At 45.4% G+C, this 22,783-nt stretch overlaps 1 protein-coding gene across 8 annotated transcripts in view; it reads left to right on the forward strand.

Moving 5' to 3' along the window:
• LOC140212725 (proprotein convertase subtilisin/kexin type 7-like) overlaps nucleotides 1-22,783 on the forward strand; it is a 316,994-nt gene that overhangs the window by 12,031 nt on the left and 282,180 nt on the right. For 4 of the 8 annotated variants that reach the window (XM_072283841.1, XM_072283842.1, XM_072283844.1 and 1 more), the window contains 3 exons: nucleotides 3,615-3,757; nucleotides 10,098-10,667; nucleotides 21,003-21,137. In XM_072283841.1, coding sequence (XP_072139942.1) covers nucleotides 10,110-10,667; nucleotides 21,003-21,137 — 693 coding nt within the window. In that variant the 5' untranslated portion in view covers nucleotides 3,615-3,757; nucleotides 10,098-10,109. Of the gene's footprint in view, nucleotides 1-3,614; nucleotides 3,758-4,289; nucleotides 4,311-10,097; nucleotides 10,668-21,002; nucleotides 21,138-22,783 lie in introns of those variants that run through there. The other 4 variants (XM_072283845.1, XM_072283840.1, XM_072283846.1 and 1 more) reach the window with 2 other exon arrangements.

A 22,783-nucleotide genomic window follows, 5' to 3' on the forward strand; every position in this document is an offset into this window, starting at 1 on the left:
ACACATTTTAATTCCACATCCCATTCCCATTCTGACATGTCTATCCACGGCCTTCTCTACTGTAAAGATGAAGCCACACTCAGGTTGGAGGAACAACACCTTATATTCCGTCCGGGTAGCCTCCAACCTGATGGCATGAACGTCGACTTCTCTAACTTCCGCTAAGGCCCCACCTCCCCCTCGTACCCCATCTGTTACTTATTTTTATGCACACATTCTTTCTCTCACTCTCCTTTTTCTCCCTCTGTCCCTCTGAATATACCTCTTGCCCATCCTCTGGGTTCCCCCCCCCTTGTCTTTCTTCCCGGACCTCATGTCCCATGATCCTCTCGTATCCCTTTTGCCAATCACCTGTCCAGCTCTTGGCTCCATCCCTCCCCCTCCTGTCTTCTATCATTTTGGATCTCCCCCTCCCCCTCCTACTTTCAAATCCCTTACTCACTCTTCCTTCAGTTAGTCCTGACGAAGGGTCTCGGCCTGAAACGTCGACTGCACCTCTTCCTACAGATGCTGCCTGGCCTGCTGCTTTCACCAGCAACTTTGGTGTGTGTTGCTGAAACATTCACTCTTTATTTATCCCCATCGATGCTGCCTGACCTGTTGAGTTCCTTCAGCATTTTGTATGTGTTGGCAGAGATACCTATCTGAATTTATTTTGTAGGTAACACATGAAGTGTTAATGATAGTTCAAAGCTTGTTTAATCATTGTAAGATGAGTTGCTGTACACACAGTCTTTGAGGTTAGTTTGTCCGTCGGAGCTAGAGCTCTGGAGATAGGAATGTTATGTCAACAAATTAGCCCCTAGTTGGTTGTCTCTGTATTTCATTATTATCTAAAGGGAGCTGGGTATCAAAGTTGCTTTCACAACTCCTTCACCCACCCCTAATGGGATCCTGCCACCAACCACATCCTTCCCTTCTACCCCGCCTCCCCGTACTTTCTGTTTCCCACAGGGATCACTCCCTACATGACTCCCTTGTCCATTAGTTCCTCCGCACTGATCTCCCTCCTGGCACTTATCCTTGTAAGCGGAACAAATGCTACACCTCCTCCCTCACTACCATTCAGGGCCCTAAACTGTCCTTCCAGGTGAGGCGACACTTAGAACATAAGAAATAGGAGCAGGAGTTGGCCATCTGGCCTGTTGAGCCTGCTCTGCCATTCAATAAGATCATGGCTGATCTGACCATGGATTCATCTCCACCTACCTGCCTTTTCCCCATAACCCTTAATTCCCCTACCGTGCAAAAATCTAGCCAACCTTGTCTTATTATATTTACTGAGGTAGCCTCCACTGCTTCATTGGGCAGAGAATTCCACAGATTTCCCACCCTCTGGGAAAAACAGTTCCTCCTCATCTCCATCCTAAATCTACTCCCCTGAATCTTGAGGCTATGTCCCCTAGTTCTAGTCTCACCTACCAGTGGAAGCAACTTTCCTGCCTCTATCTTATCGCTTTCATAATTTTATATGTTTCTACAAGATCTCCTCTCATTCTTGTGAATTCCAGCGAGTACAGTCCCAGGTGACTCAATCTCTCCTCATAGGTCAACCCCCTCATCTCTGGAATCAACCTGGTGAACCTCCTCTGCACTGCCTCCAAAGCCAGTATATCCTTCCTCAAGTATGGAGACCAGAACTGCACGCAGTACTCCAGGTGCGGCCTCACCAGTACCCTGTACAGTTGCAGCATGACCTCCCTGCTCTTGAATTCAATCCCTCCAGCAATGAAGGCCAACATTCTGTTTGCCTTTGATAGCCTGCTGCACCTGCAAACCAACCTTTTGTGATTCATGCATAAGCACTCCCAAGTCCCTTTAGATCAGCGGTCCCCAACCACCGGGCCGCGAAGAAGCGATATGAGTCAGCTTCACCTTTCCTAATTCCCTGTCACGGCCAATGATCAGCCATTACGCATGTGAGGTCGTAACCCGCGCATCATCTGTGTCAGGGTGGGAAGGAGATCAACCCCTCGAGCTTGTAAATGACGACGGGGGGAAAAGTATGTTTGACATAACATCGCTGTCGGCATTTTGGATCAAAGTCAAGGCTAAATATCCTGAGATAGCCACGAAAGCACTGAAAACGCTGCTTTCATTTCCAACATTTTTCTGCGAAGCAGAGTTTTCTGCAATGAATGCAACGAAAACTAAACTGCGGAATAGACTGGACATAAGGAACCCCTTTCCAGTATCACTGTCTCCCATCACCCGTCGATGGCACCGTCTTGTTGCAGGGAAGCAAGCCCAGGGCTCCCACTGATTCAGTGATATTGGTCTGTTACAATGATTTTATATGTTCATATGGGGAAAATATGTGCTGTGTGTTTAATATCCAAACGTTACTTAAAATGTTATGATGCTATTGACTTATAAGTGACCGTATAACAATTAAAGCACGGAAACGGGCTATCTCGGCCCTTCTAGTCCGTGCCGAACGCTACTCTCACCTAGTCCCACTGACCTGCACTCAGCCCATAACCCTCCATTCCTTTCCTGTCCATATACCTATCCAATTTTTCTTTAAATGATAATATCGAACCTGCCTCTACCACTTCTACTGGAAGTTTGTTCAACACTTACTTCAAGCTCCCCTGTCCTCCCCTGATAATTGACTTATCACTATATTCATGCGAGGAAAATATGCGCTGTGTGTTTAATATTAAATTCGTTAGATAAACCCCTTTAGAAACGAAATTGAGTGTATTAGCCACTTATCACCTATATTCCAGTAGTGATTAACACCCACCCCCACGAACAGAATCGCTAAAAAAGATTTGCTGGGGGGGGGGGGGGGGCGAGGTTTGCGGGGGGGGGGCGGGAATCGGCAGGTCACGATGCACATGCGCACTGGTGCCCACGCAAGGCTTCATGGCCATTGTAGTCTTTTGGGTGAACAACGCATTTGACTGCCACTCTTGTCCGTTGGCAACCCTACCCCCCCCCCCCCCGCCCACGGTCGACCGGTCCGCAAGAATATTGTCAATATTAAACCGGTCCGCAATGCAAAAAAGGTTGGGGACCCCTGCTTTAGATGGCAACATGATGCAATCTTTTTACCTTTAAATAATCTGCTCTTTCATTTTCCTTTCCAAAGTGGATGACCTCGCATTTAGCAACATTGTACTCCATCTGCCAGACCCTTGCCCACTCGCTTAACCTATCTATATCTCTCTTTGTTTTTAAAATGGGTGGCTATTGGGAGATCCCACTTGTTCTGGCGGACGGAGCATAGATGCTTGGCGAAGTGGTCTCCCAATCTTTGTTGGGTCTCACCGATATACAAGAGGCCACACCAGGAGCACTGAGTACGGTATATAATCCCAACAGACTCACAGGACATTAGCAGCAGACCACTCAATTTGGTGGGGGAGGGGGGGAAGAGAGGGGGAGGGAGAGAGAGAGAGAGAGGGAAAAAAACAAAAAACTTCGCATAGGTCAGGGAGAAGAGTTCAAATAAGGAGTGTTTTTGCAGACTTTTGCAATCTGTGCTCTGTCATTGACTTCTGTAATGAATGTTCTCCCTCTGTTATTGGTTAACTGTAAATATAAACTTTGCATTGCATACTTTTGAGTTTCTTGAACCTGAGTAGAGTCGTTTGTTTTGTGTGCAGGTACAATGGGAAAAGTTGCAGCATCACAGACTATGTTCAGAAACACACAGAATATAAATAAGTGATGACAGTGCAAACAAGTCCGCAGTCTGAGATAAGTCCATGGTAGTACAAGAAGTGCTCTGTCGTATTCTGCTACTCAGGTAGGGTTATGGTTCTGCAGGTCAGTTCAAGAATGTCGTGGTTGTAGGAAAGTAGCTGTCCTCAGCTGGGAAACTTTAATTTAAATAATTAATTTTTAAAAATTTAGTTTATTGACATACAGCATACAACAGACCCTTCCAGCTCTTCAAGCCATACCGACCATCAACCCACTGATTTGACCCCAGCCTAATCACAGGACACTTTATAATAACCAACTAACCTACTACCGGTACATTTCCAGACTGTGGTCGTCTGTACTGTAAAGCGTTGTGCTAACCACTACGTGACCGTACCCCCCCCCCACCCCCCACAAATTTGGAAAGATAATCTGCATTGCAAACGGTGATTAAGAATTTTACTGGATTGTCATTCAAATCCCACCTGGTTCACCAGTATTTTTCAGACAGGATGTTTGCCATCTGGAATCGACTGGCCTGAATGCAGATTATATGGTTTATTTTGATTCCCTTCGGCATTGGCAAGGTCAGGAGTAGTTGGAGGCGGACACTGAGATTGTCACATCGGGTGTTTCACATGGATATATCATGAATTGTGAGTTTTAGGATTCTATAAATACTTTAAGTGTTCCTGACAACCAATTTAGCAGGAGGTGCTCTGCACCCAAGCGGTTTATCACATGGAAGTGGTTTTACTGAACAGTTCAAAAACTCTACTTGGTTTAGGTTAACATACAAAGTGCTGGAGGAACTCAGCAGGTCAGGCAGTATCTATGGCAGGGAATAAATAGTTGAAATTTTGGTCTGCAACCCTTCATTAGGACTCCTTAACCTGAGTCCCGATGAAGGGTCTTGTCTTGCAATGTTGATTGTTTATTCCCCTCCATAGATGCTGCCTGACCTGCTGACTCCCTCCAGCACCTTGTGTGTGTTGCTCTGGATTTCCGGCACCTGCAGAATCTCTTGTTTTAAACTATAAGACATAGGAGCAGAACCAGGCCATTTTGCCCCTGAGTTTGCTCCACCATTTGATCATGGCTGACCCATTTCCCTCTCAACCCCAATCTCTGTCGCCTTCCCATAACCTTTCATGCCATGACTTGTCAAGAATCTATCAACCTCTGCTATAAATACACCGAAAGACTTGGTTTCCATAGCTGCCTGTGACAATGAATTCTTCACCCTCTGGCTGAAGAAATTCCTCTTCATCTCCATTCTAAATGGACATCCCTCTACTCCCCCACTATAGAAAACATCCTCTCCATATCCACTCTATCTAGGCCTTTCAATATTTGATAGATTTCAATGAGATCTCCCCTCATTCTTCTTGAGGTTAACTCTATCTCTTTCCATCATCATTCCTGGGTGTCACTATTTCAGAGGACCTGTCCTGGACCCATTATTTAAATATTACTGTGAAGAAAGCACAACAGTATCTCTACTTCCTCAGGAGTCTGCAGAAATTGGGCATGTCATCAAAAACCTTGGCAAACTTCTATAGATGTGAGGTAGAACATGTGCTGACTGGCTGCCTTACGGCCTGGTATGGAAACACCAATGCCTTTGAGTGGAAAATCCTACAGAAAATAGGATTTGGCCCAGTACATCACGGGTAAAATCCTCCCAACCACTGAACACACCTACATGAAACCTTGCTGTAGAAAAGCAGCATCCATCATCAAAGATCCTCACCACCCAGGCCACACTCTTTTCTCACTGTTACCATCAGGTAAAAGGTACAAGTGCCTCAGGACTCGCACCACCAAGTTCAAGAACAGTTACTGCACCTCAACGCACAGACTCGTGAACAAAAGGGGATAACTACACTCATAAACAAGAGAAAATCTGCAGATGCTGGAAATCCAATCAACACACACAAAATGCTGGAGGAACTCAGCAGGCCAGGCAGCATCTATGGGGAAAAAAAGCTGATGGAGAATGGTGAACGGGTACAGTACCGGAAATTCAAGAAGTCAATGTTCACGCCATTCGGTTGGAGGCTACCCAGACGGAATATAAGGTGTTGTTCCTGTCACACTCAGGTTGGAGGAGCAACACCTTGTATTCCATATGGGTAGCCTCCAACCGGATGGCGTGAACATTGACTTCTCAAACTTCCGGTAATGCCACCCTCCTCCTCCCCCCCCCACCCCACTTCTTTATTCCCCTTTCCCTTTTTCCTCTCTCACCTTATTTCCTTGCCTGCCCAACACCTCCCTCTGGTGCTCTCTCTCTCTCTCCCCCTTTTCTTTCTTCCATGGCCTTCTGTCCTCTTCTCTCAGACTCCCCCTTCTCCAGCCATGTATCCCCTTCACTAATCAACTTCCAAACTCTTTACTTCATCCCTCCACCCCTCCTAGTTTCACCAATCACCTTCTGTTTCTTCCTCCCCTCCCTTCTCCCTTAGAATGCTAACATTGCATTTGCCTTCCTCACCACGGACTCTACCTGCAAGTTAACCTTTAGGGTGTTCTGTAGAAGGACTCCCAAGACCCTTTGCATCTCAGATTTTTGGATTTTCTCCCGGGTTAGAAAATAGTCTGCACATTTATTTCTACTGCCAAAGCGCATGACTGTACATTTTCCAACATTGTATTTCATTTACCACTTTCTTGTCCATTCTCCTAATCTGCCTAAGCCCTTCTGCATCCTACCTGTTTCCTCAACACTACCTGCCCCTCCACCAATCTTTGTTTCATCTGCAAACTTGACAACAAAGCCATCTATTCCATCATCTAAATCATTTATATACAGCATAAAAGGTAGTGGTCCCAACACCGACCACTGCGGAACACCACTAGTCACTGGCAGCCACCCCAGAAAAGGATCCTTTTATTCCCACTCACTGCCTCCTACCAATCAGCCAATGCTCTAACCATGTTAGTAACTTTCCTGTAATGCCATGGGCTCTTAACTTGGTAAGCAGCCTCATGTGTCGCACCTTGTCAAAGGCCTTCTGAAAGTCCAAATATACAACATTTGCTGCATCCCCTTTACCTATCCTACTTGTAATTTCCTCAAAGAATTCCAACAGGGTTGTCAGGCAGGATTTTCCCTGAAGGAAACCATGCTGACTTTATTCTATCTTGTCCTATGTCACCAAGTACTCCATCACCTCATCCTTAATAATTGACTCCAACATCCTCCCAGCCACTGAGGTCAGTCTAACTGGTCTATAAATTTCTTTCAGCTGCCTTTCTCCTTTCTTAGAGAGTGGAGTGATATTTGCAATTTTCCAGTCCTCTGGCACCATGCCAGTCGAATGATTTTTGAAAGATCATTTCTAATGTCCCCACAATCTATATTGCTACCTCTTTCAGAACCCTAGGGTGCAGTTCATCTGGTCCGGGTGACTTATGTACCTTTAGGTCTTTCAGCTTTTTGAGCACCTTCTCCCTTGTCATAGTAACTGCACCCACTTCTCTTCCCTCACACCCTTCAACACCTGGCACACTGCTAGTGCCTTCCACAGTGCAGACTGATGCAAAATACTCATTTAGTTCATCTGCCATCTCCTTGTCCCCCGTTATTATTTCTCTGGCCTCATTTTCTAGCGGTCCTATATCCACTCTCATTTCTCTTTTATTTTTTTTTACATACTTGGAAAAAGCTTTTACTATCCACTTTGATATTATTTGCTAGCTTGCTTTCTTATTTCATCTTTTCCCTTCTAATGATTCTTTTCGTTGCTCCCTTTAGGTCTTTAAGACCTTCCCAATCCTCTATCTTCCTGCCAATTTTTGTTTTGTATGCCTTCTCTTTGCTTTTACATTAACTATGACTTCCCTTGTCAGCCGCAGTTGTACTATTTTGCGATTTCAATGTTTCTTTGTTTTTTGGAATATATCTATCCTGCACCTTCCTCAGTTTCCCAGAAACTCATGCCATTGTTGGTCTGCTGTCATCTCTGCCAGCATCTCCTTCCAGTTTACTTTGGTCAACTCCTCTTTCGTACTCCAGTGAAATACTGCTACATCAGACTTTACTTTCTCCCTATCAAATTTCAAGTTGAACTCAATCATATTGTGATTACTGCCTCCTTAGGATTCCTTTACCTTAAGCTCCCTAATTGCTTCCAGTTCAATACGTAACACCCAATCCAGTATAACTGATCCCCTAGTAGGCTCAACAACAAGGTGATCTAAAAAGCTATCTCATAGGCATTCAACAAATTCACTCTCTTGAGGTCCATTACCAACCTGATTTTCCCAATTGACCTGCATGTTAAAATCTCCCATGGCTACAATAACATTGCCCTTTTGACTCACCTTTTCTATTTCCTGTTGTAACCTGTGGTCCATATCCCAGATACTGTTGGGAGGCCTGTATATAACTGACATCAGGGTCCTTTTACTCTTGCAGTTTCTTAACTCAACCCACAAGGATTCAACATCTTCTGATCCTATGTCATATCTTTCTACTGATTTGATGCCATTCTTTACCAGTAGAGCCACACCACCCCTCTGCCTACCTTCCTATCCCTCCGATAAAACGTGTAACCTTGGACATTCAGCTCCCAACTACAACCATCCTTCAGCCATGATTCAGTGATGGCCACAACATCGTACCCAACAATCGGTACAAGTGCAATTATATCATTTACCTTATTTCTTATCCTCTTTGCATTGAGATATAACATTTTGAGTACTGTATTTGCTACCCTTTTTGTTTCTGCATCCTTAATGCACTGATACTCACCCTGCTGGCTGCAATTTTGACCTATCACCTGCCTGCCCTTCCTGACAGTCTGACTGCACACTATCCTTGCTTTTTTTTTTACCATCCGTCCTATCCTGAGTCCCTTCACTCTGGTTTCCATCCCCCTGCCAAATTAGTTTAAACCCCCCTCAACAGCTCTAACAAACCTGCTTGTGAGAATATTGGTCCCCCTCAGGTTCAGGTGCAACCCGTCACTTTTGAATAGGTCATACCTCCCCCAGAAGAGATCCCAATGATCCAGGAACCTGAAGCCCTGCCCCCTACACCAGCTTCTCAGCCACACATTTATCTGCCAAATCATCCTGTTTCTACCCTCACTGGCAGGTGGCACAGGCAGCAATCCAGAAATTACTATAAATTCATATTTGCATTTGCAAAGTTTGTTGTTCATTGATCCTGTTTACAGTTACTGTTCTATAGATTTGCTGATATGCCCACAGGAGGAAAGAGTCTCAGGGTTGTATGTGGTGACGTGTATGTTCTCTGATAATTTTACTTTGAGCTTTGAACTTTGAAAGTTTGTAATTCATGCCTCCTCCATCAGCTGCTCCCTCACTTGCCCTTCTTTTCTCAGCTCCCAGAACCAAAGTGTAGGCTCCTTTGACCTTGCTTTGTTTACCCACATTCAACAAATGGGGTGTGAGGGAGACTGAGCCCAAGGTCTTGGTATGGCACACTCTGAGTTTTCCATTAAAAATGGTCAGAATGCCTCTACTGAACATTGTGTCAAACTAAACTAATTGATCCATCCAACTCTCGACAATGAGGTTTAAGATTTTAGAACAGAGAACATGAAAGGTTGAGAGAGCTAGGGCTTTTCTCTTTGGAGCAATGGAGGATGAGAGGTGACTTGATAGAGGTGTACAAGTTGTTAAGGGGCAAAGCCAGAGACTTTTTCCCCAGGTGGAAGTGGCGAATATGGGGTGATTGAAGGGGGATGCCAGAGGTAGTTTTTTTTTTTGCAAGTGTCTGGAATCTACTGTCGGGGTAGTGGTAGATACAGTAGGGACATCTAAGAGACCGTTTAAAATAGGCACATGGATGATAGGAAATTGGAAGGCTGAGCAGGTGGGAAGAGTTAGATTGAGCTTGGAGTAGGTTAAAAGGTCAGCACAACATAGTGGGCTGAAGGGCCTGTCCTGTTTCATATTCTAGCACAGTAGAGTACAAACCAATACCTTTGACTCATGATGTCTGTGCCAAGCATGATGCCGAATAAAACTAATTGACCATCCTCCATCTCTAGAATCCAAATGGATAATTTTAACTGTCTTTCAAGCATTCTAGAACAGGGGTTTCTAACCTGGGGTCGACAGATCCATTGCTTAATGGTATGGGTCTGTGGCATTTTAAAAAGAAACACCTGCTGCAGACAGAATAACCAGGGTGGGAACGGCCCTTGATGATCTTGCATGCTTTCTGAGGTGCAGACGTAGTTGGTGGAGGAGAGGCTGGTTTGAGTGATGGACTGGGCTGTACTCACACCACTCTGTAGTTTCTTGCGGTCTTGGGCAGAGCAGTTGCTGTACCAAGTTGTGATGCATCCTTGTCACACATTAAAGTGTGCTGGTCCCTTATTATTCCAGTACCAATATGCTGTGTACTCTTTGTGGAAAGTAATGGTCTTGCATGAGGTCTTTGTTTTATTTGCTCTTCCTTGCAGTGACCAGATCTGATGCAGCATCTGATGTGGAAGGTCTCATCATGGGGAGTCATGATGGAGATCCTGTTGCCAACCTTCTTGAGCTTTTCACTTGTCACCATCTGGTTGCCAGTGGTTGCACAGAACGGACTCACCTGTGCTCTGAACATCGAGACTTCTGCGTTTGAGCCTCCAGCCGACAACGTGGCTGGAAAGGACAAGGAACGAAATATGAGATTGGACACAGAGCGGAGAACTTTGACCTGGGCAGTGCACTTAACACTTGGAAATGATTCTGGTAGAAGTGAGGCGCAGTCACTGGATCAGCTTGCAGACGAGCTTGCAGAGTTTACGGGCCTTGAGAACAGGGGGCAGATTGGGGAACTGGCTGGCCACTACCTTTTTGCTCTCCCATCACATCAACATAACCATGGTGACCTGGAGGAGGAGACTGAGAGGATCAGGAAGTCCATTGATGCCTTGCTTGCCCAACATGACAGTGTGAGGTGGCATTCTGAGCAAAAGCTGCTGAAACGTTCCAAGCGGAGCCTGCACTTCAGTGACCCAAAGTACCCATTCCAGTGGCACTTGGTACGTAATTCTCCCTCTGTTGGTTCATGACAATTCCGGGAGACTCGCTGCACCCTCAGCTGCTTTGCCTTGGCTTTTCTATCACGTTCTTTTCTTCTAATTCAGATGATTGGGATTCTCAGCATTTTAGGACATAAAACATTATGATACAGGCCCTTTGGCCCCTGATGTTGTACCGATATTTTAACCCACCCTAAGATCAGTCTAACCCCTCCCTCCTCCACAGCTCTCCATTTTTCTTTTATGCATGTGCCTACCTAAGAGTCTCTTAAATGTCTCCTCATGTATCTGCCTCTACCAGAGCGTTCTACACACCCAACACTCTGTGTAATTAAAAGAAAACCTACCCGTGACGTTCTCTCTTTCGTCCAATCATCTTAAAATTATGCCCTCTCTTATTAGCCATGTCCGCCCTGGGGAAAAGTCTCTGGCTACCCATTTGATTTATGCCTCTAAACATCATCTACACCAGGAGTCCCCAACCTTTTTTGCACTGCGGACCGGTTTAATACTGACAATATTCTTGCTGACGCGGTGTTCAAGTAGGGTTAAACTCACCTCAACATGTCTTTTACAGTTAGGGTTGCCAACTTTCTCACTCCCATATAAGGGACAAAAGTAGCAGTCCAATCCCAGGACACTTTACCCCAAAAAGACTACCATGACCATGAAGCCTTGCGCGTGCATCTGTGTGCGCATGCGTGACGTGCGCATGTGATGTGTGCATATGCGTACGTGCCGATTTTTGTCCCCCCACAAATCGGTTTTGCCTTCATCTTCCCGATTATACTGTACATACGTTATTTCTACTTTATATAGGCTATCTATTTATCATATTCCTGCTTTTACTATATGTTACGGTTACTTATTTTCAGTTTTATGTGTTATTTGGTATGATTTGTTAGGTTATTTTTTGAGTCTAGGAATGCTCAAAAAATTTTTCCCATATAAATTAATGGTAATTGCTTCTTCGCTTTACGCCATTTCCGCACGAAAGGTTTCATAGGAACACTCTACCTTAGTGGGGGAAATACAGGACAAACCAATTTAGTCCAATATACGGGATGTTCCGGCAAATACGGGACAGTTGGCAACCCTATGTTCAGGTTTAACAGTGCGTGACAGGGAATGAGGAAAAGTGCAGCTGACTCATATCGTTTCCTCACGGTCCGGTAGCACATGCTGTGCGGCCCGGTGGTTGGGGACCGCTGTCAAGTCACCCCACATCCTGCTTTACTCCAATGCGAAAAGCCCTCGCTCGCTGAACCTATCCTCTCCATTTGACCTTCCAGCTGACAACCTGGACGGAAAGGACAAGGGTTATAAGACATGCTGTCTAATCCTAGCAGCATTCTGGTAAATCTCCTCTGCACCCTCTTTAAAACTCCTACATCTTTCCCATAATGCAGCAACCTGATCTGAATACCGTACTGCTTTTATATTTTACTTTTTAAATTACCTTTTTCTGCTCTCTTGGTTATGGAACGTAGAGCAGTACACACTTAAGACCTTAAGGCTAGGAGCAGAATTAGGCCATTCAGCCCATCGAGTCTGCTCCACCATTCCATCATGGCTGATGCCGATCCCACTCAACTCCATACACCTGCCTTCTCACCATATCCTTTGATGCCCTGACCGATCAACTTGCACTTTAAGTATACCCGCGGACTTGGCTTCCACCACAGTCTGTGGCAGAGCATTCCACAGATTCACCACTCTTTGGCTAACATAATTCCTCCTTATCTCTGTTCTAAAGGGTCACCCCTCAATTTTGAGGCTGTGCCCTCTAGGTCTGGATACCCCCACCATAGGAATCATCCTCTCAACATTATCTCCATATCCACCCTATCTAGTCCTTTCAACATTCAGTAGGTTTCAATGAGACCCCCCCTGTATTCTTCTAAATTCCAGTGAGTACAGGCCCAAAGCTGCCAAACGCTCCTCATATTAACCCCTTCATTCCCGGAATCATCTTCGTGAATCTCCTCTGGACTCTCTCCAGTGACCACACATCCTTTCTGAGATTGGAGCGCAAAACTGTGGACAATACTCCCAAGTGTGGCCTGACTGGTGTCTTATAAAGCCTCAGCATTATCTCCTTGCTTTTATATTCTATTCCCCTTGAAATAAATGCCAACATTGCATTTGCTGCCTGTACCACAGACTCAACCTGTAAATTAACCTTCTGAGAACCTTGCACGAGGACTCCCAAGTCCCTCTGCACCTCTGATGTTTGAATGTTCTCCTATTTAGATAATAGTCCGTACTATTGTTCCTTTTACCAAAATGCATTATCATACATTTCCCAACACAGGAACAGACCTGGAAGAAGTGGATGTCATTTACTTGGATTTTCAGAAGGCATTTGATAAGGTGCCACACATGAGGCTGCTTAACAAGATAAAATCCTATGGTGTTACAGGAAATGTACTGCCATGGATAGAGGAATGGCTGACAGGCAGGAGGCAGTGAGTGGGAATGAAGGGGCCTTTTCTGGTTCACTGCCAGTGACGAGTGGTGTTCCTCAGGGGTCAGTATTAGGACCGCTACTTTTCATATTGTTTGTCAATGATCTGGATAATGGAATTAATGGCTTTGTGGCAAAGTTTGAGGATGATACGAAGATAGGTGGAGGGGTAGGTAGTGCTGAGGAAGCAATGCGATTGCAGTAGAAGAATGGGCAAAAAGGTAGCAGATGGAATACAATGCTGGGAAATGTATGATAATGCATTTGGTAAAAGGAACAATAGTGCAGATTATTATCCAAATGGGGAGAAGGTACTGTGGTCTTATAGACCTTTTCATTCCGCAAAGTTGTGCAGAATTAATGAAACACCTAACTAAACCCTTCTGCCAACACAATGTCCATCCTGCACCCTCCATTAGTGAGTAAATAAACCTCACCCTGCTCACCCATGGGTTTCCCATCCCTGATCAGTTTTGTGTTTCCTAACATTCCTCTGGCAAAAAGTGTTCCTTTTGCAGGGAGGATCCATCCCTTTCCAAATTAAAGTGCAGCCTCTTTGGACACACACTTGAAGAATTAAAGAGAAAAACTAGAGCACCTTTCAGAACATCCCAAAGTGCGCCAGGGCCAAAAGTGCTTAAAATCCACCAATGACTTGGCCTCCAAATCTGTCTGTGGCAATGAATTCTACAGATTCACTACCCTCTGGCGAAAGAAAACCTCCTCATCTCCGTTCTAAATGGACATTCTTCTATTCTGAGGCTTTGCCCACTGGTCCTAGACTCTTCCATTATTGGAAACATCACCTTCACGTCTACTCTATCTGAACCGTTCAATATTCACCAGGTTTCCATGAGATCCCTCCTCATTCTTCTAAACTACAAACCCAGAGCTTGAAACACATCTCTTGCATTAACCCTTTCATTCCCAGAATCATTCTCATCAACCTAGAAGTGGAAACACATTTTCTTTGATACTTTGTCAAAACCTTGCAACCCTCCCTGCAATAGTCAGGGTATCAAAAGTTATGGGGCGGGGGGGAAGCAGGAGAATGGAGTTGAAAAGGAAAATCAATCGTATGGTGCAATTGACACAATGGGCTGCATGGCTTAAATCTGCTCCTTATGCTATACGGAACTCCAAAAACTCACTTCTGAACTTCTCAAAAAAGGGTCAAAATACACTTCAAGCAGAGTTCCAGATGGTGTGGTGTGATAATGTCATCTTTTAGTTATAGAAACACAGAACATAGAAAACCCACAGCATAATACAGGCCCTTCGGCCCACAAAGCTGTGCTGAACATGTCCTTACCTGAGAAATTACCTAGGGTTACCCATAACCCTCTATTTTTCTAAGCTCCATGTAGCCATCCAGGAGTCTCTTAAAAGACCCTATCATATCCGCCTCCACCACCGTCGCCGGCAGCCCATTCCACGCACTCACCACTCTCTGCATAAAAAAAACTTACCCTTGACATCTCCTCTGTACCTACTCCCAAGCATCTTAAAACTGTGCCCTCTCATGCTAGCCATTTCAGCCCTGGGAAAAAGCCTCTGACTATCCACATGATCAATGCCTCTCATCATCTTATACAACTCTATCAGGTCACCTCTCCCCCTCCGTCGCTCCAAAGAGAAAAGGCCGAGTTCACTCAACCTATTCTCATAAGGCATGCTCCCCAATCCAGGCAACATCCTTGTAAATCTCCTCTGCACCATTTCTATAGTTTCCATATCCTTCCTGTAGTGAGGCAACCAGAACTGAGCACAGTACTCCAAGTGGAGTCTAACCAGGGTCCTATACAGCTGCAACATTACCTCTCGGTTCCTAAACTCAATCCCACGGTTGATGAAGGCCAATGCACCATATGCCTTCTTAATCACAGAGTCAACCTGCGCAGCAGCTTTGAGTCTCCTATGGACTCGAACCCCAAGATCCCTCTGATCCTCCACACTGCCAAGAGTCTTACCATTAATACTATATTCTGTCATCATATTTGACCTACTAAAATGAACCACTTCACACTTATCTGGGTTGAACTCCATCTGCCACTTTTCAGCCCGTTTTTTGCATCCTATCAATGTCCTGCTGTAACCTCTGATAGCCCTCCACACTATCCACAACACCTCCAACCTTTGTGTCATCAGTAAATTTACAAACCCATCCCTCCACTTCCTCATCCAGGTCATTCATAAAAATCACAAAGAGGAGGGGTCCCAGAACAGATCCCTGAGGCACACCACTGGTCACCAACCTCCATGCAGAATATGACCTGTCTACAACCACTCTTTGCCTTCTGTGAACAAGCCAGTTCTGGATCCAATCCCATGCCTCCTTACTTTCTCAATAAGCCTTGCATGTGGTACCTTGTCAAATGCCTTGCTGAAATCCATATACACTACATCTACTGCTCTACCTTCATCAATGTGTTTAGTCACATCCTCAAAAAATTCAATCAGGCTCGTAAGGCACAACCTGCCTTTGACAATGCCATGCTGACAATTCCTAATCATATTATGCCTCTCCAAATGTTCATAAATCCTGTGTTTCAGGATCTTCTCCATCAACTTACCAAACACTGAAGTGAGACTCACTGGTCTATAATTTCCTGGGCTATCTTTACTCCCTTTCTTTAATAATGGAACAACGTTCGCAATCCTCCGATCCTCCGGAACCTCTCCCGTCCACATTGATGATGCAAGGATCATCGCCAGAGGCTCAGCAATCTCCTCCCTTGCCTCCCACAGTAGCCTGGGGTATGTCTCATCCGGTCCTGGTGACTTATCCAACTTGATGCTTTCTAAAAGCTCCTGCACGTCCTCTTTCTTAATATCTACGTGCTCGAGCTTTTTGGTCCACTGTAAGTCATCCTCACAATCGCCAAGATCCTTTTCTGTAGTGAATACTGAAGCAAAGTACTCATTAAGTACCTCTGCCATCTCCTCTGGTTCCATACACACTTTTCCACTGTCACACTTGATTGGTCCTATTCTCTCACGTCTTATCCTCTTGCTCTTCACATACTTGTAGAATGCCTTGGGGTTTTCCTTAATCCTATCTGCCAAGGCCTTCTCATGGCCCCTTCTGGCTCTCCTAATTTCCTTCTTAAGCTCTTTCCTGCTAGCCTTATAATCGTCTAGATCTCTATCATTACCTTTTTTTTTTTTTTGAACCTTTCGTAAGCTCTTCTTTTCTTCTTGACTAGATTTACAACAGCCTTTGTACACCACGGTTCCTGTACCCTACCATCCTTTCCTTGTCTCATTGGAACGTATTTACGCAGAACCCCACGCAAGTATTCCCTGAACATTTGCCACATTTCTTCTGCATATTTCGCTGACAACATCTGTTTCCAGTTTATGCTTCCACTTTCCTGCCTGATAGCCTCATATTTCCCCTTACTCCAATTAAACGATTCCCTAACTTGTCTGTTCCTATTCCTCTCCAATGCTATAGTAAAGGAGATAGAATTGTGATCACTATCTCCAAAATGCTCTCCCACTGAGAGACCTGACACCTGACCAGGTTCATTTCCCAATACCAGATCAAGTACAGCCTCTCCTCTTGTAGGCTGATCTACATATTGTGTCAGGAAACCTTCCTGAACACACCTAACAAACTCCACCCCATCTAAACCCCTCACTCTAGGGAAATGCCAATCGATATTTGGGAAATTAGAATCTCCCACCACGACAACCCTGTTGTTATTACACCTTTCCAGAATCTGTTTCCCAATCTGCTCCTTGATGTCCCTGTTACTATTGGGTGGTCTATAAAAAAACACCTGGTAGAGTTATTGACCCCTTCCTGTTCCTAACTTCCACCCACAGAGACTCAGTAGACAATCCCTCCATGGCTTCCTCCTTTTCTGCAATTATGACACTATCTCTGGTCAACAGTACCACGCCCCCACCTCTTTGGCCTTCTCCCCTGTCCTTTCTGAAACATCTGAAGCCGGGCACTCTAAGTAACCATTCCTGCCCCTGAGCCATCCAAGTCTCTGTTATGGCCACCACATCATATCTCCAAGTACTGATCCACGCTCTAAGCTCATCCACTTTGTCCATAATACTCCTTGCATTAAAGTAGATACATCTCAAACCATCGGTGTGAACGCGTCCCTTCTCTATCACCTGCCTATCCTCCCTCTCGCACTGTCTCCAAGCTTTCTCTATTTGTGAACCAACTGCCTCTTCCTCCGTCTCTTCAGTTTGGTTCCCAGCCCCCAGCAATTCTTGTTGAAACTGTCCCCAGTAGCCTCAGCAAACCTCCCTGCCAGAATATTGGTCCCCCTCGGATTCAAGTGCACCCCGTCCTTTTTGTACAGGTCACGCTTGCCCCAAAAGAGGTCCCAATGATCCAGAAATCTGAATCCCTGCCCCCTGGTCCAATCTCTCACCCACATATTTATCCTCCACCTCACTCTATTCCTATACTCACTGTCGCCTGGCACAGGCAGTAATCCCGAGGTTACTACCTTTGTGGTCCTGTTTCTCAACTTCCTTCCTAATTCCCTGTAGTCTTTTTTCAGGACCTTCTCCCATTTCCTACGTATGTCGTTGGTACCAATATGTACCATAACCTCAGGCTGTTCTCCTTCCCATTTCAAGATATCATGGACGTGATCAAAACCATCCCGCACCCTGGCACCTGGGAGGCACATCCACGTTTCTTTCCTGCATCCACAGAATTGCCTGTCTGACCCCCTAACTATAGAGTCCCCTATCACTGCTGCCATCCTCTTCCTTTCCCTACCCTTCTGAGCCACAGGGTCAGACTACGCCAGGGGCGTAGCCACTGTTGCTTCCCCCAGGTAGGCCGTCCTCCCACAACAGTATTCAATCAGGAGTACTTATTGTTCAGGGGTACAGCCATAGGGGTGCTCTCTAGTGTCTGACTCCTGCCCTACCCTCTCCTGACTCTTACCCACCTATCTGTCTCTTGAGGCCCCATGTGACTACCTGCCTATAGCTCCTCTTCCTCACTCTCCCTGACCAGACAAAGCTCATCGAGCTACATCTCCAGTTCCCTAACACGGTCCCTAAGGAGCTGCAGTTCAACGCACCTGGCGCAGATGTGGCCGTCCGGGAGGCTGGGAGACTCCTGGATCTCCCACATCCGACACCGAGAACAGAAACCTGGCCTCACACACATTCTTCCTGTCTGTATTCTACCCAGGCAACCTACCTCACCTCGACCCGTTAACGCCGAAGCCCCATTGAGCCAAAGCACTTCTTACTCTGTCTCCCTCTACTGTCGCCCGCTCGATAAGGTTGTCTCCTTTTAAACCCTTCTCGCTGTTGTCACTAACTGACGTCCACGCGCTTGCGCAGTCATGGCCCAATAAAACCACTGAAGAAATAACTGCCTCCCTTTAAACTGTTCTTGCTGTTGTCACTGGCTGACATCCACGCACTTGCGCAGTCGTGCCCTGATCAAGCTGCTGAAGAAATATTATTTATTTATTTCAAGATACAGCATGGAACGGCAAATAGAATCTTTTAACGCAGCAACCCACCTATTTAATCCTAGTCTAATCACGGGACAATTTACAATGACCAATTAACCTACTAACCAGTACGTCTTTGGACTGTGGGAGGAAACTGGAGCACGAAGGGAAAGCCCACGTGGTCATAGGGAGAATGTACAAACTCCTTACAGATGGCATCAGAATTCTGAACTTTGAGCTGTAATAGTATTGTGCTAACTGCTACACTACTGTGGCACCCCTAAAACCTATTTGCCAATCTTTCCTGAAGTTCTGCAGACGTGGAGTGAGAGGATGGGATGGGATGATAGTGTGTTGAGGAGATGCGAAAACCCAGTATCCTACTCCGAACAGCTCAATGCTGACACAGGAAATGTTTCATCCCTCCCTTTAATGCAGACAAAAAACTCCTTCAGTAGATTACTGTAAAAATGTTAATTGTTGGGATGTGCTAATAGGGCCTGTTCAGCACCATCAAGTGTTGTGGTAGCAGCAGGTCCTCCCCTATCCTGGCCAGGTAGATGTTTCAGGATGTCGGTGGCACAGTAGCTTACATTGCCAGTGATCACTGATCAGGGTTCAATTCCTGCAGCTGTCTGTAAGCAGTTTGTATGTTTGGCCCATGAAAGCGTGGGTCTCCTCCATGTGCTCCAGTTTCCTCCCACATTCCAAAGATCTGTGGGTTAGAGTTAGTAAGTTATGGGCATGCTACATTGGTGCAGGAGGCATGGTGACACTTGCAGGCTGCCCCCAGCACACTGATGTCATTGATATAAATGACATGTTTGGCTGTATGTTTCAATGTACGGTACTGTGCAAAGGCCACAAAAAAAAACAAATTTCGTGACACAAGTGATGATAAACCTGATGCTGATATGGGTCTCTATTGTGGACTGAGAATGGGAAGGGGGCAGGGAGAGGTGAATCGTGGTTGGGAAAAGGGGAAGAGAGGGGAGGGAGTGGGAAGTACCAGAGAGACATTCTGTAAAGATCAATAAACCAGTTGTTTGGATCAAATGGCCTTGCCTGGTTTCAGGGCGGGGTGTGTCTGCACTTGCACCACCACCCCAACTCCTGGCACTCCTTCTCTACCACCTGCCCCACACCCTTCCTGCAGTGTTCCACCCGCACCATTCCCAGTGTGCTTTGTTCCCACCAGATTTACAAACTCGCTCTCCACTCCATGTTGACAAATACAGGACTGTGCTAAAGTCTCAGGCATCCTAGTTATGTATATATGTCTAAGGCTTTTGCACAGTACTGTATTGAGACTAATAAAGCTAATCTTTAATTCTTTAGGGTACAGATAAACGGGAGGGTAAAATGTTACAGGGAGAGGTAGGGATGGAAGATTTGAGATTACAGTCAATTGTCCATGATTTTATTGAATGGCCAATTAAGTGTAATGGGACAGAATAGCATCCTCCTCCTCCTCCTCGGAACGTGAGAGGAAACTCACACGTTCACAGGGAGAACATACAGACTCCTTACAGACAGCAGTGGGAATTGAACCCTGGTCAGTGGTGCTGTGAAATGTGCCTTCCTCCTTTGTTGGCTTCCAAGCCTCAATAAATCTCCAGTGGAATGAAGGTCCTATTGTTCACAGACCAAAAAAAATCTGAAGGCCCACAATCATTTCAAATATTTTTCCTTCCATTGAGCTGAACTGGTTGCGAATGGTCACTAGATACTGGCCTTGTGGCTGACGCCACACCCTATTGCAGATGACCGAGGCTGAGTTTGCTGTTGGTTCACGTTCTCCCCACAAGCAAAAATAGAATCAAGTTTATCATCACTAATATGAATCCTAAAATTTGTTGGTTTGTGGTGGCAGTACAGTGTAAGATATTAAAAAAAAACTACTACAAGTTACTATGAAAGATAAATGTGCAATAGAGGATTAGTGAGGTAGTGTTCATGGACCATTCAGAAATCTAACGGCAGAGAGGAAGAAGCTGTTCTGAAACTGTGGTGGAGGAGGAGGTGTTTTCAAGTTGTTGAGTTTGGGTCTTCAGGCTCCTGTACCACCTCCCTGATAGTAGTAATGAGAAGGCAGCTTGTTCCAGATGGTGAAGCTCCTCTTCCCTGATTGTAGTAATCCATCAAGTCAGATTCTTTGCCAAAAGGGTGATCTAAGGCCAACTGGGAAGGGTCACAGGACCTAGTAAGAAACCAGGTGATGGATCACTAATGATTTAAATCAAATAAAACACCCCTCCATCTCTGTCTTTATCCTTCCACCAATTTTGATATCCACAGTTTCTGGACACCTCAAGCTCCTTGTTATCTTCTCCCCTTGTAAATGAGAACAGCTCATCCCTTAGCTATCAATGTACTATCAAACTTTCCCATACTCACCAAACCCTGTTTCTCTCGCAGCACAATCGGAGAAAGCGTGGGATGGACATCAACGTCACTGGGGTGTGGGAGCGCAATGTCACTGGTGAAGGTGTGACAGTGGTGGTGGTCGATGATGGTGTTGAATACACCATAGAGGACATACAGGCCAATTATGTAAGTGCTGTGGTGTGGCTGGGTTTAAGGGAAGGCTGCAGAAGTATGAGGGGGAGAGAAGGGTATTATGTTGTGCATATTTTGACAATGCTGGCAGCTGAAGAACTGGAGGGAGCAGGATGCAAATCTTACATCAAATAGTCTATTTTACGGCCAAAGGACAGAGGAGGGCACAAGAAATACTGCAGCAGCCTCTCAATAAAGGTAGGGAATTGCTCCATAAAATTACAGTGAATGGTGGATAGTTGCTTGTAGATCGTATAGAACATTACAGCACGGTACAGGCCCTTCAGCCCACTATGTTATGCTGACCTTTTAATCTATTATAAGATCAACCTAATCCTTCCCTCCTACACAGCTCTCAATTTTTTCTATCATCCATGTGCCTATCTATGAGTCTCTTAAATGTCGCTGATGTGTCTGCCTCTACTACCACCCCTGGCAGCGTGTTACACTATCCCTTTCTTCGAATCACTTTAAAATTGTGCCTTCTCATATTAACCATTTCTACTCTGAGAGTGTGTCTCTGGCCGTCCACTCTATCTATGCCTCTTATCGTCTTGTATATCTCTATCAAGTCACCTCTCGTCCTCCTTCACTCCAAAGGGAAAAGCCCTCGCTCACTCAACCTGTCCTCATAAGACACGCTCTCTAATCTAGGCAGCACCCTGGTAAATCTCCTCTGCACCCTCTCGAAAGCTTCCACATTCTTCTATAATGAGGTGGCCAGAAAGGAACACAATACTCCAAGCTTTACCTCACGGCTCTTGAACTCAATTCCTCGACTACTGAAGGCCAACACACCATACACCTTATTAACCACCCTATCAACTTGTGTGGCAGCTTTGAGGGACCTATGGACATGCACCTATACCTATCCTTGCCCAATTTATTCTCCCCATTTTCCCATTAACTCTTCCTTTGCCCCACCACCTTTCAGACCCCAGATTCTTCCACTCACCTGCACACTGGGGACCAGTTACAGGGGTGAAGGAGTCTAGCAACCCTCAAGTCCTTTGGATGTGAGAGGAATCCGTTGCACCCAAAATAGACTCCCATGCTCATGGGGAGAATGTAAACTGCACTCAGTTTGAGCCAAAGGTCAGCAGGAGAGTTTGGACAGGCTAACTTGCTGTTAGCCTTGACATCATGAAGGATCCCACCCGCTCTGGTCAGGGAGGAGGCTATGTAGCATCCACACCAGGACCACCAGGCTCAAAACAGTTACTTTCCCAAAGCCATCAGGGCTGATCAACACCTCCACCCACGAACCCACCCTCCACGCTCCCAACCACCACTATTTTATCATTTCCTGTCAGTCACCTTATGTACAGACACTGCTGAACCTACAGTGCCTATTTAAAAAGTACTTTCATTCTCCCCACCCCCCCAGAAGTTTTCATGTTTTATTGTTTTACAACATTGAATCACAATGGATCTAATTTGGCTTTTTTTGAAACTGATCAACAGAAGAAGACTCTTTTGTGTCAAAGTGAAAACAGATCTCTACAAAGTGATCTAAAGTAATTACAGATATAAAGCAGAAAATAATTGATTGCATAAGTATTCACCCCCTTTAATATGACACACCAAATCATCACTGGTGTAGCCAATTGGTTTTGGAAGACACATAATTAGTTAAATGG

Source organism: Mobula birostris, chromosome 20 (genome assembly GCF_030028105.1).
Source record: "Mobula birostris isolate sMobBir1 chromosome 20, sMobBir1.hap1, whole genome shotgun sequence".
Classification (NCBI taxonomy): domain Eukaryota; kingdom Metazoa; phylum Chordata; class Chondrichthyes; order Myliobatiformes; family Myliobatidae; genus Mobula; species Mobula birostris.